The 21,893-nt window shown below is 41.9% G+C and overlaps 1 protein-coding gene across 2 annotated transcripts in view; it reads right to left on the bottom strand.

The window, feature by feature from the left end:
- Positions 1-1,512, bottom strand: part of dstyk (dual serine/threonine and tyrosine protein kinase) — a 72,576-nt gene extending 71,064 nt beyond the window's left edge. For both annotated transcript variants that reach the window (XR_011358505.1, XM_069941998.1), the window contains exon 1: positions 1,266-1,512. Coding sequence is in view for 1 of the 2 variants with exons in the window: in XM_069941998.1 (XP_069798099.1) it covers positions 1,266-1,512 (247 nt within the window). In the remaining variant the exon portion in view is untranslated. The remainder of the gene's footprint in view (positions 1-1,265) is intronic.
- Positions 1,513-21,893: the final 20,381 nt, after the last annotated feature.

The raw sequence follows: 21,893 nt of genomic DNA, 5'->3' as shown, positions 1-21,893 counted from the left end.
AGGGAACGGGAGGCGATTGGCCAGATTCGCGCCTCCAGGGAAGGGGGCAGATACACGTCAAGAAGAAGCCTCACCTTTTCTCATACTCCCACCCAGCTGGACAAACACCCCCTCCATCTTCGCAGTACTCGCACCCAGCCGGAGAAGCCCCACCCTCCCCCCCCCCCGCCGGAGAAGCCCCCCCTCCCCCCCCCCGCCGGAGAAGCCCCCCCTCCCCCCCCCCGCCGGAGAAGCCCCCCCTCCCCCCCCCGCCGGAGAAGCCCCCCCCTCCCCCCCCCGCCGGAGAAGCCCCCCCCTCCCCGCCGGAGAAGCCCCCCCCTCCCCGCCGGAGAAGCCCCCCCCTCCCCCCCCGCCAGAGAAGCCCCCCCCCCGCCGGAGAAGCCCCCCCCCCCGCCGGAGAAGCCCCCCCTCCCCCCCCCAGCCGGAGAAGCCCCCCCTCCCCCCCCCCCAGCCGGAGAAGCCCCCCCCTCCCCCCCCCCCCAGCCGGAGAAGCCCTCCCCTCCCCCCACCCAGCCGGAGAAGCCCCCCCCTCCCCCCACCCAGCCGGAGAAGCCCCCCCGCCCGCCGGAGAAGCCCCCCTCCCCCCCCCCAGCCGGAGAAGCCCCCCCTACCCCCTCCCCCCCCCCAGCCGGAGAAGCCCCCCCCTCCCCCCACCCAGCCGGAGAAGCCCTCCCCTCCCCCCACCCAGCCGGAGAAGCCCCCCCCTCCCCCCACCCAGCCGGAGAAGCCCCCCCCTCCCCCACCCAGCCGGAGAAGCCCCCCCCTCCCCCCTCCCCCCTCCCAGCCGGAGAAGCCCCCCCTCCCCCCCCCCAGCCGGAGAAGCCCCCCCCTCCCCCCCCGCCGGAGAAGCCCCCCCCCCGAGAAGCCCCCCCCCCCGCCGGAGAAGCCCCCCCTCCCCCCCCCACCCGGAGAAGCCCCCCTTCCCCCCCCCCCTCCCCCCACCCAGCCGGAGAAGCCCCCCCCTCCCCCACCCAGCCGGAGAAGCCCCCCCCTCCCCCCACCCAGCCGGAGAAGCCCCCCCCTCCCCCCACCCAGCCGGAGAAGCCCCCCCCTCCCCCCACCCAGCCGGAGAAGCCCCCCCCTCCCCCCACCCAGCCGGAGAAGCCCCCCCCTCCCCCCCCCACCCGGAGAAGCCCCCCCTCCCCCCCCCCACCCGGAGAAGCCCCCCCTCCCCCCCCCCACCCGGAGAAGCCCCCCTTCCCCCTCCCCCTCCCCCCCCCCCCCCCCAGCTGGAGAAGCCCCTCCCCCCCACCCAGGGTCCTCACCTTCCAGAGAGCCGATGCCGGTGTCAGCCTGGGCGGGCCCAGAGCACGGTTGGCCCGCTTCCTCCTGCTGCTCGGGGCGGAAGCAGTGCGGCTGCTGCAGCTCCTTGAAGTACCTCTTGGTCTCCCGCAGGTTCTGCCGGAGGTACGTGGAGTGCTTGTTGCAGCTGCCCACCATCCGGACCAGTTCCCGGGCCGTCGGAGTCAGGTAGCGCCCGCCGCCTCCCCCCCCGCCGCCCACACCCTCCATTGCCCCGCGCTGGGGACGGCTCTGGCTGGGCCCGGCCGCAGCGACTGCTACCTCAAGTGGGAGCCGCTCCCCGGCCCGGGTGACACCCAGCCGCCGCCCCCTGGGTAACTGAGCCCGAGGCCTCATGGGTGTAACTTGGGACGCACAGCCCGCCGGGAAATGAAGTCCAACCGTGAACTCCAATGAAATACCTTCCGACGCAGCCCTTCTGTCGACCAGCGGTGGCTCCTGGGAAATGCAATGCCTCCTGGGTAATGTAGTCCAAACACGGCATATGGGCACTGACAGGTCTTCATTGCCTCAGTGGGAATAACAAACCTCTCTCTGAAAACCAACAAGAACCTTCCTGAGCGGTAACCATTTACCTTTCGAGCACCAAAGTCTGGTGAACTTTATACATGTTAAATCTGTGCACAGTATAAGAATGGCCTGATACCGGTGAACTTGTTGGAGTGAGATGGGACTGTGAACTAAAGAACTTTTCTGAACTTACACACAGTACATACACGTGCATTTAGAATTAGAAGGGGGTTAAGTCAGTCAGTTGAAGTTTGATTCTATTTTCATGTTTAAAGATAATTAAAAGCAACTTTTGTTTAAGTCACCATTTGTCTGGGTGAATATCTGCTGCTGCTGGGTTTTGGGGTCCTCTGGGCTCGTAACCGTTTGACTTGGGTCTCAAATTCGGTGCAAACATCAAGTCTTTCATACCAGGCTCGCATGGTGAAGACGAGATCGTGTTTGTCCAGGACCACGGAGCATATTTACATAAATACAAGTTAGAATAGAAGTTAAACACATTTTTAAAAATTAAAATATCAAGATGTATACGGTAACAAGCAAGATTTCTGTCGTCTTTCTTTGAAGAAAACAGTCCCCCCTTTGTGGATTTGAATGGGACTGAATTCAATAAAAGAGGAGACAATGAATGACTTCATTTATAAGTGGAATGTTAAGTCAATAACAACAATTATAGCAAAATAATAACAATAACAAAAATTTTGATTTATGCAGTTTCTGCGGCATGAGGGAAAATTGGTGTAGGTAATTACATTGTACTAATCCATATCTTGCATTTATAGTTGACATCATACTATCCAAACACCAATCAGACCAGCATCTTTCCATTATTGCGACACCTAGATCCAACACCCATCTCTCTCTCTCTCGATCTCTGTAAACCTGGTTTTGCACTTTCATTTTGGAGAGCAAAGTACATCTTAGTTATAAATTTAGATCTATTCCCCAGACAAATTGTTTGTTTAACTTCACTAATTTCAGGAGGGGCCAAGTTTCGTCCGCGGCTTTCTCTTAAGAATGATCTTAACTGGAGAAAGCAAAAGAAAGTTCAATTAGCTACTCTATATTTATTTCTTAATTGTTCAAAAGACTAAGAGATCCCTCCATATAACAATGATTGACATATCTTATTCCTTTGTCGTACTATGAATTGAATATTTTGTTAGCCAGATTTATTGGCAGTAGCACATTTTTACATAATGGTGTCCTCAGTGATATACCTGGCTTTTTCCTGATACATTCATTTATGTATTAATGTAGGATTATCTGTTTCTTTTTGTTGTGATTCTTCTTCTTTGGCTTGGCTTCGCGGACGAAGATTTATGGAGGGGGTAAATGTCCACGTCAGCTGCAGGCTCGTTTGTGGCTGACAAGTCCGATGCAGGACAGGCAGACACGGTTGCAGCGGTTGCAAGGGAAAATTGGTTGGTTGGGGTTGGGTGTTGGGTTTTTCCTCCTTTGTCTTTTGTCAGTGAGGTGGGCTCTGATACACACATTTTAAAAGAAATTTTATTTAAAATTTCTATCACAGTATATTTATGAACAAAAAAACAAAATATTAAAAAAATCGTATAGAGTAACAGTCTATCCACAAATATTCTGGGAATTCAGGAGTCTGATGGTTTGGGGTAAAAAACTGTTGCCCAATTTGGACGTAAGGGCCCAAGTGCTACGGTACCTATCCGATGGCAGAAAGGAGAACAGTTTACATGAGGAGTGTGTGGAGTCCTTCACAATGTTTATTGCTCTTCGCCTGCATCGAGTGCTGTAGATGTCCATCATGCACAGGGTGGTTTTGATACATCCTCTGTCGAATGTAGTGAGGGTGGAGGGTGGGAGATGGACTTTCCTCAACCTTTGCAGGAAGTAGAAATGCTGCTGGGCTTTCTTGGCTAGAGGAAGCTGGTGTTAAGGGACCAGGTGAGATTCCATGTGGGCTGAAGGGCCTGTTCTACATTCTTAACGCAGTATCACATATTGGCTCTTTCCTGCATCCCAGATTCCATAGTTTCCTGGAATATATGACGCAGAGTCCCCCTCTTTGCCCCAATCTCTAGCCTGATTCTCATCATCCTCAATTTCTAGTAGCATCCTCTGTCATACTTTAACCACATGTTGTGTAATTTAACAGCTTATTATGTCTTTACAAAAAAATCCGAACTGCTGCAGGAACTTAACTGGTTAAGGAGCATCTATGAAGACACAGACCCAATAAATTCCTTACCAGAATTATTTTGTGCCAAATTCCATCGTCTGCAGTATCTTGTGTCTCTATTAGCCTTTTAGCCTGAATACACCTGAGATTGTCTGATCTCAGATGCTAAGCAGGCTCAGGCCTGGTCAGTACTTGGAGGGGAGACCGCCCAGGAACACCAGGTGCTGTAGGTTTCTGTGAGCGGTGCTGGACAAAGTGGCGACGCTCTGTTGGCCTTATGATTCTAAATATAGTATTACATGACAATAATGGAACCTTTATTATGTATTTTTTTCAATTGATTATAATCTTTTTTGATATTAAAGTTTTTCTTTTTATCAAGATATGACATTTTGATTAAATTAATTTACTATTTCTATTCCGTTCATTAAAATCTGCAATTTAGAAAGTGGTTCTCAACCTTTTTCTTTCCACTCACATCCCACTTTAAGTAATCCCTAGGCCATCGGGGCTCTGTGATGAGTAAGGGGTTGCTTAAGACAGGATATGAGTGGGAAGGGAAGTCTGAGAATCACTGCTCTGGACCCAATTGTTACTGAAATATTTGGCTTGAAAAAAATTGTCATTGGCCCATTTCCTTTGGAGTTATGAAAATGTGCACATAACGAATCAATGAGGTAGGATTAAAACCGTGGTTTTCAAACTTTTCTTTCCACCCACATATCACCCGAAGCAATCCTTAACTAATCACAGAGCACCGATGGCCTAGGCCCTAGGGAATACTTAAAGTAGTATGTGAGTGGAAATAAAAGGGTTGAGAACCACTGATTTAGAATTTCTACTCCCATGACCTGAACAAATGTACCCTCAATGCTTTTAAACCTCAAAGTAATTTGTTTCAAGACACAGTCATTTTTCATTTCTCTGATATACATACAAACCCAGTGCTCTATATCCTTGGTATAAGCAAACACCAAGTCTGACTGACATACAGGCACCCATGTTTCAGTGTTTTGAGATGCAGTATTACAAATATTCCCAGTCTCTAATCTGTTTTTGCTTGATCACTTTTTCTTTCCTTTTAGATTAAGAGCCAACAAATATTTGAGTGTTTCTTTGAAAATGTAAAGATTGAAAAAGAAACATGAGATTGCAATCTGGTAAGGTACAAAAGCACAAACGTAGTGAATGAAGTAAACTGATTTGTCCTTTAATAGATAAGCCATGCAGTCTACTTCGGAACCTTTTGATTCTGTAGTTCGATGAAAATATATTTAACCAATTTCATATTGAAGGAGATGGCATTTAAACCTAAATCTACACTTCTGCAATCCCATTTTTCTTTTGATTGCTCAAATAAAATGCTAATTTTAAATATTCGAGAAAAGAATGGTTTCTAATTCTGCAGGAAAACAAAAACAGATTGTCTGTGCAATGAATATCATAGTTAATGTTTTAGGCTGATCACCCTTCATCAGAACTTGGAAAAAGGGAAAAAATAGGTCAGTTCTGCGAGACAGATTTTGACTTAGAAAAGAAAAATCAAATATTGTTGAGGGTAGGGGAAACAGCAGAATTCTACTCCTTGCACTTTTGCCCAGCTCTCAAGTTCAAGTTCATTATGATCTGACTGGACATATACAACATGACAAACAGTGTTTCTTCAGTCCACAATGTCACACATACACAGTCAATATGCAGCACATAATAATCACATGGATACATAAAGACAATTTTTAAAATACATACATACATACATGTATATAATGTTTTTATACAGAAATATTTTGGGCTGATTTGCTAGGATAAAATATATTGTTCCTCATTCTCACAGCCTGTGGGGAGAAGCTATTTCCCAGCCTGGCAGTCCTGATTTTGACACTCCTGTACCTTCTTCTTGACAGGAGTGGATCAAAGATATTGTGTGCTAGATGGAACAGACTTTTTTCTGTACATAGTAAATCACCTGGAATCAGGTGCCTTTGGGGATTGGTAGATGCCAGACCAGTGTATTCTCCGGTTGCTTGAGACGTACTCTTACGATGCTTAACTAATACACCTGCATTAAGAATAAACAGTTTAAAATACAAAAATATTATGCTGTACTTACACTGAACAAACTTCACTTGCATGAATATATAAAGCATTTTAGTTTATTTTCAGTCACTTACTTTGAAAATATTTAAGTCGCTGCATCTACAGGTTCCCCACCGCCCACAGAGCCCAAATAACAAATAATAACATCTTTGGCTTGGCTTCGCGGACGAAGATTTATGGAGGGGGTAAAAGTCCACGTCAGCTGCAGGCTCGTTTGTGGCTGACAAGTCCGATGCGGGACAGGCAGACACGGTTGCAGCGGCTGCAGGGGAAAATTGGTTGGTTGGGGTTGGGTGTTGGGTTTTTCCTCCTTTGCCTTTTGTCAGTGAGGTGGGCTTTGCGGTCTTCTTCAAAGGAGGTTGCTGCCCGCCAAACTGTGAGGCGCCAAGATGCACGGTTTGAGGCGTTATCAGCCCACTGGCGGTGGTCAATGTGGCAGGCACCAAGAGATTTCTTTAGGCAGTCCTTGTGCCTTTTCTTTGGTGCACCTCTGTCACGGTAACATGATAGATAATTAACTCCCCCGCCCCCTCACCCCCAAGTTTACAGATAAAGCCTCTGACCAGGGCGACTCTTACTAACAAGGATAATGAGACACTTTAAGAGAGTCACCCAATAGCAAGCGGCATCATCCTGGGCGACACCATTGCTGTTTCACACAACTGAATCCAAACTGCTGCTACAAGCAAAGCATGACCAAGGCCCTCTGCTGGCTGAATATTTGCTCCCATCTGCATCAAAGGTTTATGTGTTGCTTCAGAGAATATTTACTTTTACAATTTTAAACTTGCATGTTTTTACCTATTATTCTTATTTATTTAAATGTTTTAATTGATTTTCCTTGATTTTTTTTATGTCCATTGCTCGGGGCTGCAGGTTACTTGAATTCAGGTACCAGGAGTTTTACTGTATATCAAAATATTTTGGGATGATTTACTCAGTTACAGGATACAGTTCATCAATCTCACGGCCTGCAGGAAGAAGCTATTTCCCAGCCCTGGCAGTCCTGATTTTGATGTTCTGTACCTCCTTCTTGACAGTAGTGGGACAAAGATACTGTGTGTTGTGTGGTACGATGAAAAAAGTAAATCTCCATTAATTTTCCCATGAATGATCATCGTCCAGCAATAATAATCCAAGCATGACTGTGCATTCTGTACATTATTGCAGGCCCCATGTTTGACTAGAAGAGGATTACCACAAAGGTGAATGGTTACACTCATCGGCCACACTGAGACTAATTTTACACATGCACCTATTTGTGATCATCCTCTACTTATTGCACTTCCTGAGGATAAAAAAAAATACCCTGCTTTTATTGGGTGACTTCTGTGGTTTCTGCTCTTTTGCTTGGTTTTCTGACTTTATTTGCAGCACATTTGGCTGCTTTATTGTGAATCAAAAGCCCCCTATCACCAATTGTGATCTATTAATAATCTCCTCCCATCACCCATGATTCCGATGGACAATCTGTACCTCGCTTCAGGCATTCTGTGTGACTTGCTGTGTTCAGTATTTTCTGTTTTTATCTCTGTTGGTTTTTTTTTGTTCCTGGCATTTGTTGACATTGATAAAAACATTAGAATTAGATGTGGAAATCTGGCCCTTGGATTCTGCTCGACATTCAGCCATATCATCTTCAACAAAATAAAATGTTTCTGCCCCAACCCAATAATTTTTGCTTCCTCTAATAACCTGAAATCTGTTGATCTCAGTCTTGACTTTCGAAAAAGAGACAACACTGTTTTATTTCTTAATTGCGATGTTATTGACCAATTTTTAAAAATTGTGACTTAAATCGTGCAGATAATTCCAATTTTCATTTTTAAACTCCATAGGGAATCAAACTCGAGTCGCCTGCTGATTCTTTTGTTTAATCTGACCTTTCCTTTTGCTTTGCAGTTTTGTCAAATTAGGAACCTTTTTAATTTTGAAAAGTGATGGACGATACGAAATGAAATGACTCAATCACAATAAACTGGCATTGTGTTGTAATTAAGAAAGTATTTACAGCATGGAAAGAGCCTGTCCAACCCAGTAGGCTTTGAGAATTTCAAAGCATCTGTGCACTGTACTGGTAGATGTGACAATAATTCTCATGGCTCATAATTGTACAGCATGGACTTGTTCCCATCCAGCACCATATGACCTCAGCAATATCAATGTCAATTTTTCTCCCTCCAGGATTTATCAAACATTACTTTAAATCCATCCATCATGCCAACATCATTCTGCATTCCATTGCCAGCACTGAATACAGTGGAGCAGGGTGGAAGTGGTGTAATTGGAAGGGCTATTTAAGTCCCTGGATGTGGTGAGGGGGAGGTGAAGGGACAAAGATTATGGTTGAGGGGGAAAAGTGCCAGGAGATCAGGAATGGTTGTTGGGAAGAGCGAAACAGGGAGTTCCAAGAAGTGTGCTTCCTGCAGAAAGCAGAAATGGGGTGGAGATTGGAAAATGATTGGTCATGGAATTCTGCATCAGTGCAGGAGGTTAGACAAATGTAGTCATTGATGGAGTTTTCTGGAACAAGCTTGGAGAAGGACTTCCACATAGGTGCACATGGCCACCTCATTGATTTAAAGAAGGTGAGAGAAATCAAAAGATAAGTTTTTGAGGCTGATTTTCCCATTCTCAAAGTTAACATAGCCCAGCCCTTGTTTTGCATTTCCCCATAATTTAACATTGGAGATCGGAAAATCGCCTTTTACTGATACGTGGTTCTGAAGCTCCCCATTTGAAAAGTTTCTTCAGTACTTATTATGTCCTGAACTTAATGAGCATCATTCTGATCCTGCAACTCATGGTTTGGAAGACAGTGGGTGGCTAGAATTGTCCAAATGCATTCAGAAGTTTATAAATTCCCATAAAACTGACAATTTGCCAAGTTCTCTGCTTGAAATTATTATTTCCAATTATATTTTAATTGGTAAAGTGTTTTTAACACAGCGACAGTCACAAAAGCTATCACCAACACAGAAAGCAGTATTTCTTATCCAAGTGAAGACATTGATGAGGCCAAATTTGAAGTATTCTTTGCAGTTTTGGTCATCTAACTATTTTAATCAATAAGATTAAAATAGTGTAGGAAAGATTTACTAGAATATTTCCAGGACTTGGTGAGGACCTTATCCCCTGCAGCAAAGTGTGGGAAATGTGATGGAGGTCTACAAAGTTGTGACGGGTATAGATAGAGTATGCTCCTCCCCCCATGCCTCCCCCCACACCCCACCCTGACCTTTTTGATGAGACGCCTGCTGATATTTTTCCAAACCTTGATGAAGGTCTTAAGCCAAAAACGTCAGTTATGTATCTTTATCTTTGCTATATACAGGACACTATTTGACCTGCTGAGTTTTCTCCATCATTGTGTTTTTTTACTTAAATGCAAGTAGACTATTTCCTCAGAGGGTAGGTGAGATATACAACAGAGAACATGGATAAGGGTGAAAGGGGAAAAGTTTAAGTGGAATATTTGGGGGAACTTTTTAACACAGGAGTGACGGGAGTGTAGATTAAGCTGACAGCTGAAGTGGTGAATGCAGGCTCAATTTTAATATTTAAAAAACATTTGGACAGGCACATGGATGGGAGGTGTATGGAGTGATTTGGATTGGATGCAGGTCAGTGGGACCAGCCAGAAAAAATAGTTTGATGGAGTTTATGTGCTGTGATATTCTATGGTTCCATGGTTTGCTGCAATCTGTTTTCTATTTTCCACTGTGTTTTTCTTTCACACATCTGGCCTTGACACATTATTTTTAATTTCACAGATAAGAAACCTTTACTCAATCTTTAGGGTACAAATTAGGAATGAAAGTAGGCAACTTGACCTCTTTAGTCCGCTCTTCAACTCCGCATGATCTTGGTTGATCCCATCTTCCCCGGGAACTTTTCAGTTTTTTGCACATCAATAAATCTATCGACTTCTCCCCTAAAAATATTCAATGGCTCAGTTTCTACTGCCCTTCCAGAAAGTTTCAATAAACACAGGCTTTTGAGAGGAAAAAAATATATTGGCTCATCCCTTTCTTACATTGTTCTTCATTCTCTGTCTGAGGTTTCACCATCCAAGCACTACCTTCCATGAGCTCAAGGTGTCACTCTGTAAACTTCCCGACTCTACAAATTTACAAGCTGTGTGTGAAAGTGCAGCTCCAAGACCACCTAAGATGTTTGTGACCTCTCAGAAATGTGTCGGTCTTCCAGCACAGCGAGAGAATGCTGCTAGGTGGCACATTCCAGGCCTCAGGAGTACGTGCTGAGGCTTGGCATAGCCAAGAGCTCTGTGGGGATGAGCCAGTGCCTAGGATCCTTCCCAACTGAACATTGATGGGCTGTTTCATGGGATATGCCTCAAACAACAGAAGTGGGAATGACCAAGCATGGGGTGGGGTGGTGGGGGGTGAGGGGGGGGGGGAACATATTTGTGCCAATCGTGCAATAAAATTGTTAACTCTACAGGTACAATGACAGAATGTATAAAGAAATATGACACTGTGAATGTAAAAAGACCTTGCACTGTATCAATGTATATATTGTATATATCCTGCAGACAAAAGAAACCTCTCTGAACCTCCAGCCCTAAAGCACTATAAAATATCTGTGACCTTCCTACCCACCAATTGTCCGTGATCTCTGGAACCTCTTCCAATTCTATAATCCTTCAAACTCTGTAAAGATCACCCGGCTTTCTGAAGGGTTATTTGTTTTCTTCTTTTCTATCTCATTTGTGCACCTAATCTCCCTTGTCCCACCACGGCTGGCTGAACCTCAAAGCACTTGTTGCTCTTCTTTGAAGTAATGCCATTGATCCTTTAGATCAACCTGAGACAGGGTTGTTGTAATGTCTCATTTGAAAGATGGCATTTCCAAACACAGGTGCTCTCAACCAGTGCTGCACTCGAAAACTAAGCATGGAATTTTGTGCTCAGAGCTTTGGAGTGGTAATTGAACCCCTCGCCTTCCAAATCAGAGTCAAGAATGGTCCCAGATGAACCACTAATCATCAGGGGAATGTTAAGCTTTGTATAATACTTGCCTTCATAGATCTTTACCACGTTAGATGATCCTTGTAATAGTGGACTGAAATAGTTCCCAAGTTTCTTCAGTGGATCCCAACTCAGTTGACCCAAAGCTTAGTCAAGCAAATGGTGAACTGATGATCTCAGATTACTTCCATTAAAAGAAAAAAAGAATAAAGAAATCATGAGAATCTGAGAGAGGGAAAGTGTCACTGAAGCTGTCATAAAACAAACATCAGGATAGTGAGAGCACCTCCTGAGTTCTCCAATTTCTCCTGAGTGCAGAAATTTTATTGCAGACATGAATTGTAGGAGCCTAAAAGGACCGAAATCCATGCAGGGCAATTATTTCCCTTGCCCCTCACCTTGTTCTCCACTTCCTTCTACTGATACCAGATCATCACCTGGCCATTTCCAGCACCAAAACAACCCAGCTCCCTTTCTCCTTCTCGCCTCTCATTTCTTTAATGGCTCATTTAATTTTTTTTTCTTAACAGCCTGTCTCAATCTTCCATGTCCACCTGCCATTTTCCTGGCTCCCATCAGTACCAACTCTGAAAATGTAATACAGTCGAACAGCATGGAAACATACCCCTCGGCCAACCAGTCTCCACCAACTGTCAACCACCCATTGACAGTAATCCCATTTTTTTCCCTCCCCATATTCTCATCAACTGTCCCCAAGAAATTAACAGTCACCCAAACATGAGGGGGATTTTTCAGTGCCAATTAACCAACTGTTTTGGAATGTGGAAGGGAACCAGAGCACACAAAGGAAACCCAAGATCAGGATTAAACATAGGTCTCTGGTGCTGTGACGCACCAGCTCTACCAACTGCACCACTGTGCCAATTTTCCATCATTCCATTTACCTCCTCTCCAAACACAAGAGAGGACATCATTTTACGTAGCCCATGCAATGCTCCCACTCATCCCTACTGCTTTGAAGTTCAGCGTGGTTTTGCGGACTTTTGTTCCTCAACAATGTATTCTCTCTGCCAGCAATAATGTGATACTACCTGTGACTCACTACTAACGACCTCTCCCATTTTAACTCTGATATCTCACACCTTGGATTTGTACTATGTCTCAGTGTAGCTCAACCTAAGATTCAAGAACAGGACCCTATTTCTTCATCTGTGCAGCCTGCAATCATCTCCTCTGAACAGTGACTTAAGTTAACTTTCAGGTGAAAGGTCATTGATCTGTCAGGCTTTTTAAAATGTTTTTATTAATTTCAATAACAGTAAATTTGTTCAGTACAATTATGGAATGTGTCACGAAAAAAAGATGAAAATAAAAAATCCTGCAAGCATTATCATACTAATGAATTCAAAACCACAGCCAAATAAAGAAAGGATATAATGAATTTAAATTAAGCAAAAATATTAAGCCATACAGTTATATTTAAAATATTTTTAATAACTTTAATTAAAACCTTTTCCATTAATAAGGTTAGAAAAAAACATCTAGCATGTGGGTATCGAGAGACGACAACTTGGAAACTGACAACACAACATGAAATTTTGGAACCATCTTAAAACTTTAGATGATGATTAATAATCCATAAAAGGGCCCCATGTCTTTGCAAAATTAGTATTTGAATCTTTAATGGCATGTCTGATTTTTTTTCTAAGTTTGGACAAGACAATATCATTTAATCATGGTATATGTACAGGTGGAGTGCTATCTTTCCATTTGATCAATATTGCATGTCTGGCTATCAATAAGGTAAAGGATAAAATTCGGCTTTGAGATGAAGTCAATAAAACACCATCACATATTCCAAACAGAGCAATTAAAGGGCAAGGTTCCAATTTAAAGTTAAGAATCACCAACAGTGGAGGGGAGTCACGTGATGGAGTAGTGGCCAGTCGGGTAAAACCAGCCCTCTCCAGAGAAAAAGAAAAACAGTTAAGAAAAGACAAAGCTCAACAAAAATAAAGTATAAGAAATAGAAGATAAAGTTACAGAGAAGAGAAAGAAGATGGCACCCAAGAAGGAGAAAGTAAAAACAACCGGGAAAAAAAAAGTCGCCGGAGAAGAAAGAAGGCCTTACCTTCACGGAGGAGCAGGGAGCTGTGGTGGTGAGGAGCACCCAATCCCTGAGGTTGGTCCCTGCCCTGCGGAGTCATCACCACCCGATCGGTGGACTTCAAAAATGGCTCTCGGAGCCAAACAAAAGTCCGCAACTGCGCACGGGCGAGAAGTCGGGCATGCGCAGTGCGCAGTCAAAGAAAAAGGGAAACACTGACGTGAGGGGGCTCAGCAGAGGAGCTGGCAGCCACAGCGCGATCAGCTGAGGGACGCCCGACTCCGGGGCACTCAGCTGGAGGATGAGGATGGTGGCAGGGGAGGGAGTGAGGAAACAGATGAGGGAGAAAGACGGAAAATTATAGTAGGCGAAACAACATAAAAATAGTGGGCCTAAAGGAGGGTGAAGAAGGCACAGACATGAAGGAATTTATAAAAGGATGGATCCCGAAGGACCTGGGAACAACAGAAATGCAGGAAGAAATGGAAATAGAAAGGGCTCACAGAGCACTGGCTCTGAAACCACAGGCACATCAAAAACCAAGATCCATCTTAGTAAAATTTTTGAGATATACGACAAGAGAAAATATACTGGATCGGGCAAGGAATAAAATTAGAGAAGATAATAAGCCATTGGAATACAAGGGTCAAAAAATATTTTTTTACTCAGACACAAGTTTTGAACTCTTAAAGAGGAGGAAGGAGTTTAATACAGCAAAAACGATTTTATGGAAAAAGGTTATAAATTCATGTTAAGACATCCAGCTGTGCTTAAAATATTTATACCTGGGGAGCAAAACAGACTGTTTTTGGATCCGGAGGAAGCACAAGAATTCGCAGAACGTTTGCAGGACAGAAGAAAAGATGAGGAGATGTAACAAGAACAAGAATGACAATAAAGTATATCTGAGGATGTAAAAACAATGTATATGTAAAGAAATAAAGAGGGAAAAGGGGAAGAAAGTAAGGAGGGAAAAAAGAGAGCTTTGTTATATGTGTAAAAAAAGTGTTTTCTGGGGGAGCTGGGGGGGGGGGGGGAGAGGGAATAACCGTCACTGCAAAATCAGTTGATGCTTGCGAGCAGGATCGCAATCCAAATGGAAAGGGGAGTTGTGGTTGCACAGTAAGGGATAAGGGGCAACTCAGAGAGGGGGGAGCATTTGGCGTTAAGGTATTATTGGGTGTGGGAATTGTTGGAGTATTTTATTTTTTAAATATGTTGTTGTATATTGAGTAGTAATGAACCAGATAGAAGAAACACAAAACTTGCCAGATTCATGTAAAACAGCAATAATTACAGTAATACCAAAGATGGGGAAGGATCCATTAACACCAGCATCATATAGACCAATATCTCTATTTAACTCAGATTATAAGATAATAGCAAAATTATTAGCAAACAGATTGGCTGATTGTGTGCCAAAAATAGTAAAACAAGATCAAACTGGATTTATTAAGAAAAAAACAGACAGTGGATAATGTCTGCAAACTTATTAATCTAATTTATGCAGTTCAAGGATATAAGAAACCATCAGTGGCTGTTGCTTTAGGTGGAGAAAAAGCCTTTGACAGAGTAGAGTGGAACTACTTATTTAAAGTATTACAGAGGTTCAATCTACCAGAAAAATATATTAATTGGATTAAAGCATTGTATAATGGACCGTTAGCGAAGGTAGCAGTAAATGGATATATATTGAACCAATTTAAATTAAATAGGTCAACTAGACAGGGATGCCCATTATCCTCTTCATTGTTCGCTTTAGCAATAGAACCTTTGGCAGAACTGATAAGAATAGAAAATAAAATAAAAGAGATAAAAATAAAGGAGAAGGAGTATAAAATCAGCTTATTTTGCAGATGACATCATAGTATACCTAACAGAACCAGAGATATCAATAAAAGAATTACATAAGAAATTGAAGGAATATGGAGAAATATTGGGGTACAAGATCACTGCAAAGAAAATTGAAGTGATGTCAATAAATAATGTGGATTATACAGAATTTAAAAAAGAATCACCATTTAAATGGCAAGCACATGCAATCCGATACCTTGATATCAGGTTAGATAATAACAAGCCACTTGTACAAACTAAATTATCAGCCACTAATAAAGAAATCGCAGGAAAACTTAGAACATTGGAAAGAATTACCGCTAACGTTGATAGGGAGGGTAAACTGCATTAAAATGAACGTGTTCCCAAGGATACAATACTTATTTCAAATGTTACCAATTCCCTTAACAGAAAAATTCTTTAATAAACTAAAGAAAATATCAAGGAAATTCTTGAAGAAAGGGAAGAAACTGAGGGTAGTGTTATATAAATTAACAGATAAATAACCAAGGTGGTTTGCAGTTACCAAACTTTAGAAATTATTATAGAGCAGCACAATTAAGGTGTTTATCAGATTTTTACCAGACAAGGGAAAAACCAGACTGGACTAAGATAGAACTAGATAAAATAGGAGAGAAGGTACTGGAACATATATTTTAATAAGTGGGATGAAAAGTTGGTGCAATATAAAAGCTCTCCAGTATTGCATCATTTACTTAATATATGGAAGAAGATCCACTTAGAAAGGAAAAAAAATGAATGATCAAATACCAAAATTACTATTGACACAAAATCCGCTAATCCCTTTTACAATAAATAACCTTTCCTGTAGAGAATGGGAGCGAAAAGGAATCAAAAGGATAGAAAATTGTTTTTTGTGAAATAATTTATTAATATTTGAACAGTTGAAGTACAAATATGGAATAACTCATGGAACAATGTTTGCATATCACCAACTGAAAGCTTATTTAAAGAATAAATTGGGAAACAGATTGAGATTACCAGAAGGAAGCAGCTTTGAATATGTGATAACAGACACAATAATAATTAAAAGATTTATAATGAACATGTACATTAAGCTGCAAGATAAGGAAAATGATGAAATAAACTATAAACCTAAACAAACGTGGGAAAAGGATTTAAACATAAAGATAAAAAATGAAGTATGAGAAAAGTTATGTTCCGGAACTACGAAGAATACAATAAACACAAGGTTACGCATGATACAGTATAATTGTTACACAGGGTACAGATCACTCCTCAAAAATTAAAACAATGGGATCCAACATTATCAGATGTTTCGCTGTAAGGAGGAAATGGGAACAACAGTACATGCAATTTGGGCATGTACGAAAGTGAATATGTTTTGGGAAGAACTAAATCAGATATTAAATAAAATCACAAAATATAACATACCAAAAAATCCAGAGATCTTTCTTTTCAGTCACATGAGATGTAAAGAATTAGGACTCAAATTGGATAAAGCGCAAAAAAATTCATTATGATAGCCTTAGTTGTCGCAAAAAAATGTATAATGTCAATTTGGAAAATGGAAGAGAGCCTGAGAATACAGCAATGGAAATGAATAAATGTATTCCATTGGAAAAAATAACATATAATTTTTAAAAAATAAAGTCACATTGTTTGAACAAATTTGGGAACCGTACATGGAACATAACAGAGAGAGCTTGCCTCAGACCTCCATCCCCTAAAATGATAAGAAGACAAAACAACTTGATTCAGTGTGTAAAAATAGATGACGCATTTTTCTTGTTTATTTTCCTTTGTGTAAAGATATTGTTTTATGGTTTTATTGCATTGTATATGTTGAAAATTTATGGGTTTTGGAGGGGGGTGGGAAGAGGGGAGGGAGGGAAAGGGGGCAAAAAAGGGAGAAAACGCCACTGTGTTTATTTAATGAGAAATGTTGGTACATATTTTGGTTGATATGGTTCACAGTGTGAAAAATTTTAAAAAATTTAAAAAAAGAATCACCTATAATGTGTGAAAAATATGTTCCAAAATTTTTCTAGACGACGGCAAAACTATAATGTGTGAGCCAATGAAGTCTCTGCAGTTTTACATTTGCCACATAGAGGATTTATATCTTATTAAATGCAAGCTAATTTAGCTTTAGATAAATGTGCTCTATGTCCAATTTAAATTGCATGTTTCTTTCTGAAAGTGTTGTACGTGCTGCGTTTGACCAGCAAGCTCTTTATTTTTTGATTCTGTGTATGTTTGACATCATAAGCATTTTCAGGATTTGTCAGCCTCGAACATTTTTTGAAAGAAATAAACATTCTTTTCCGGAATACCACTGGGGACGATTTGTAAATATACAGTAAACCCCTGGTATCCATCACCTATGGAGATTGATAGATGCCAGATGAGTGAAAGAGACTGTGTGTTGCACGATTGGCAAACTAATTGTGAGGTGTCCGAATTTTAATCTTCTGTACTTTTCACCTATTTATTTTCCATTATTTTTTTTTTATTTTTTTTTTTTTTTTTTTTTGCTAGTTGCCTGAGGCTGCTGCCGATTGCTTGAATGCCAGATAACAGAGGGTTTACTGTATTTGAGAAAATACTGTGTGGATCTGATGATGTCAATTAAATAACTATCCTCCTGTTTGACTCAAAAGGATTCAGCAGGTCGAGCAGCATCCATGGAGAAGGGACTCAGAACAGGAAACCAATCCGAAACAGTGGCCGTCCATTTTTCTCCATGGATGTTTCCTGAACTGCTGAGATCTTCCAGGCTCTCATTATATACACGCAATTCCAGCGTTCACAGGGCTTATGTCTCTCTTCTGCTCACACAGCTCAGCAACACCTTTCAGGCCACTGTATTTGAACTGACTTGTGCACCCATGTACTCTCGTCTGATTCTTTCTCATTTTCCTCCTCACCTCCTGCCAACGTCAGATGGAATTTACAGCAGTCCAATTCACCCAGCAACCCACAAATCTTTGGGATGTGGGGAAAATCCACGAGGTCTCAGGTAGAACATGCAAAGTCCACAGAAAGGAACGGACATCAGGACAGAATTGGAGTCACTGGAACTGTGAAGCAGTGGCACCAACACTGTGCCTCCGTGACACCCCATTGGCCGCCCTTTAATCTCATAGGACCAGATGACACAAGAGAAAAGCCAATGCTGTTCACTCCCTGTTGCCTCACAAATGTCTCTTTCCAGTGGATTTACAATTCTATTTTGAGAATAACAATAAAATCTGGATCTACTGCCTGCTCAATTTGCAGTTTCCAAATAATTAGTCACTGCTAACCACGCCACCACACAACTGCTGCCAATTGTTTTCATTTGATTAATCTCTTTGTCTGCTCGAGGTAAAGGGTGGGGATTTGAAATGTCGTAAAGCTTTCGGAAAAGGCCAGGGGGAAATGGGACTAAATTGATTTATGGTGTTTCATTTGAAAATGGTTAGGTCACTGGACGTGACCCAAAGTCCTGGATGAACAATCCAGTGAATGGAGTTGAAATTATGTTTAATTAATCAATTAACCCTGGGATTTAAAATAAAACCAGGTTCAGCAATGGTGAACAGCTGACAAATTCTGCTGAGGAAGACCTGGTTTCTTTATGTTTTTTTCAGAAGGGGATCCTTCTGACGTGACACACTCTGGCTAAGATGTCACTCCAGATCTTGACCAAAGTAGCTAACTTGTTTATGCATTGCCTAATGGGCTTGGTAACCCACAGAACCAAATGGCAATACACATGCAGAAAATGTTGTTCTTATCAAATATCAGCATCAAGATTTATTGTTATGACCATGTCACGAAATTTGTTGGTTTGCAGCAGCATCACAGGGAAAACATTTATATAAATGACATTACAAAATAAATAAAAATAGTGCAAGAAAAATAAAAAGACAAATGAGGTTCGTCGTTCATTCAGAAATCTGATAGCAGAGGGGAATAAGCTGTCCTTGTGCCACTGAGTGCTCATCTTCAGGCTCCTGTATCTTTTCGCCGATGGTAGAAGAGTGAAGAGGGCATGGCCTGGGTGGTGGGAGGTCCTTGAGGATAGAGGCTGCTTTCCAAAGACACAACCTCTTGTTGATGTCTTCAATGGAGTGAAGACTGTTGCTCGCAGGCAGAGTTATCAACTCTGGAATTTTTTTCTTGTCCAGAGCGTAGGTACCTCCACACCTGACGGTGATGTGACCTCACAGTACACCTGTGAAAGTGTTTGGTGACATACTGAATCTCGTCAAACTCCTTGAAAAGTTTAGCCACTGGCAAGTCTTCTTCATGATTGAACTTCAGAGGAAATCAGACATTATGAAGGAATAAAAACAATTTCCTGAACAAAGGGCTTGCTTTGGCACCAAGGTCTTCATGTCCTCAACCTGTGCTACAAGATTTTATGATCCTTTAGCAGCATTTAAAGATTGCTCAGAAAAATTGATCAAATCACGAATAATGAAAGGTTAGTAAAAATCCCAGACCCTTGTATGATAAATGTTACTTAACTTATTTAGTCTTCATGAAAACAGCTGTTTTGACAACGGATGTAAATTAATCTTGGGACTGAGTGAACAGGAGCTCCATGTATTTTGTTTCAAAGTATAATTACAAGAGAAAGGAGATTGGAATAAATGAATTATTGAACACCTGTTCATTTTTTGCTGAGTTCTTAAAAACTGAAGAAATTTAATTAAAAATTGATTCATCAGACCAGGAGCCACAGAGAAGCAATGACCCTTGGAAGGCATATATTAACAATTAAAACCAGCATATGAATCTCGGTTCGCGTGATCAAGTCAAGTCAAGTTTATTGTCATCTGATTTACAATGAATCTCTGGTCCTCAATGAAAAACACACAGATGCACAAGCAGACATCACGCAAACAAACAATATATACATGCAGGACAAGTATTTTGTCCATACACATAACTAAATAAAGATTGTTTCATGAATATGAGAGACTTGGATGGTTCATTGATCAATTTCTTTGGTTGTTCAGCATTCTCACTGCCTGTGGGTAGAAGTTGTTACTCAGCCTGGTGGCGCTGTCTCTGATATTCCTGTAACTCTCTCCCGATGGTAGCAGCTGAAAGATGCTGTGCGCAGGGTGGAAGAGGACCTCAGTGATTTTGCGCGCCCTCTTCAGACAATTATCACGGTAGTGGGGGGGTGGGGGGGAGGAGAGACTCCAGTGATCCTCTCTGCCACTCTTCTTCCCTGTGGATTGACATCAAATCCATTTATCTGCAGTAACATTTCCACACTATGATGTAGCCGGGCCTATAGAAGGATGACACACTGGTAGTCTGTTGCTTTGCCTGCTTCACTCTTCTCAGGAAGTACTATTGTGCCTTCCTGACAAAGGAGGAGATGTTGACTGTCCAGGATAGGTCACTATTTAAGTGAACTCCAAGGAACTGGGTGCTCTTCACTCTTTCTACAATAGAATTGTTGATGTGTCGTGGAGGGTGGTTGTTTCTGGACCTCCTGAAGTCCACAATCATCTCCTTCATCTTGTCCATGTTGAAACTCGGGTTGTTACTCTGGCACCCTTTCACGAGATTTTCCATCTCTTCTCCATAGTACGACTCATTGTTGTTGTGGTGTCATCTTTAAACTTGATGACACTGTTGGTCCTGGATCTGGCGATGCAGTCATGGGTCATTAGCATGAACAGGAGCAGGCAGAGCACCCAGTCCTGAGGTGTACCAGTGCCTCTCAGCTGCTACTGCGAAGAGATGGCGTCAGTGAGAAATCTGGAAGTGAAAGCGCATGCGCGGCACAACGAAGCTGAAGGCATTACTGGGAGTGCAGCAACTCTCTATAGAAAAGTCAGAAACCTCGACTTTGGCACCGGAGGAGGAAGAATGAAGTTCAAGAGGAGGTTTATCAGCTGAAGATGAGGAAGAAGGAGGGATACAAGAAGAGGAGGTAACGGAAAAAATTAAATTTAATCCTCAGACGAAGAGAGAAGAGTTATTCAAAATAATAATGCAGCAGATTAAAGCAAGGAAATGAGAGAAGGATTAAAGGGTTCAAGGCTGAAATTAAAGAAGTGAAAGAAGAAACTAATAAAGTGATGGCTATTGTAAATAAAATAAAGAAGAAATTAGAGAAAATGGAAGGAATAATTACTGGAGTACAGGATAATGTACAGGGTATCTAATGTGGAAAATACAACTACTGGTTTAATTACAGTAAATGAAAAGCTTTCTGATATTTTGGAGAATTTTTGTAGAAGAAATTACATTAAAATAGTAGGCCTTTCAGAAGGAAAAGAAGGTGCAATTTGCTTCTTTCAAGTTTGGATTCCTAAAGTGGGGGGAGAAGATAATTTTGAGAATATGATTGAAATTGAAAGAGCCCACAGGACTCCCTAATCAAAATCCACCTTCTGCATTATCAGGACAAAGAGAAAATTCTAAGTTTTGCTGTGAAAGGGGTTAGGATCCTATTCTACCCTGATTTGAGTGAAGATTTGTTGAGAAGAAGGTTATGGTAATGGGATAGGATCCTATTCTACCCTGATTTGTTGAGAAGAAGGAAATAATTTAATTCAGCTAAGAAAATTCTATATGGTAAAGGTCACAAATTTGTCCTTCGATATCCTGAAACTTTGAAGATTTTCGATCTGGGATAACAGAACATTTTTGCGAATTTTGTTCAAGTGAAAAAATACGCTCAGAGTCTTCCTGAAGCTCAGCCTTTAGCAACTATAATGGACTTTACAATAACCATCCTTTTGCCCTTAACTTTAATTTCATAATTGGGGTGGAAGAATTTGACAATATATTTTTTTCTTTTATGCCTTTTTCTTTTGATTTCTGAGTTTCTATTTTAATTGTGGTTAACTAATTAGTTGATTTATTTCTATTAGCTAAGTGATTAAAGATTATATATTTGTTGAATGTTCCAAGGGAGTTGGGTGGAGTGGGAGGTGTT

The sequence above is a fragment of the Narcine bancroftii genome, chromosome 5 (assembly GCF_036971445.1).
Source record: "Narcine bancroftii isolate sNarBan1 chromosome 5, sNarBan1.hap1, whole genome shotgun sequence".
Lineage (NCBI taxonomy): Eukaryota > Metazoa > Chordata > Chondrichthyes > Torpediniformes > Narcinidae > Narcine > Narcine bancroftii.
Note: the sequence above shows the minus strand (reverse complement) of the source record. Positions and strands in the feature narration are given on the sequence as shown.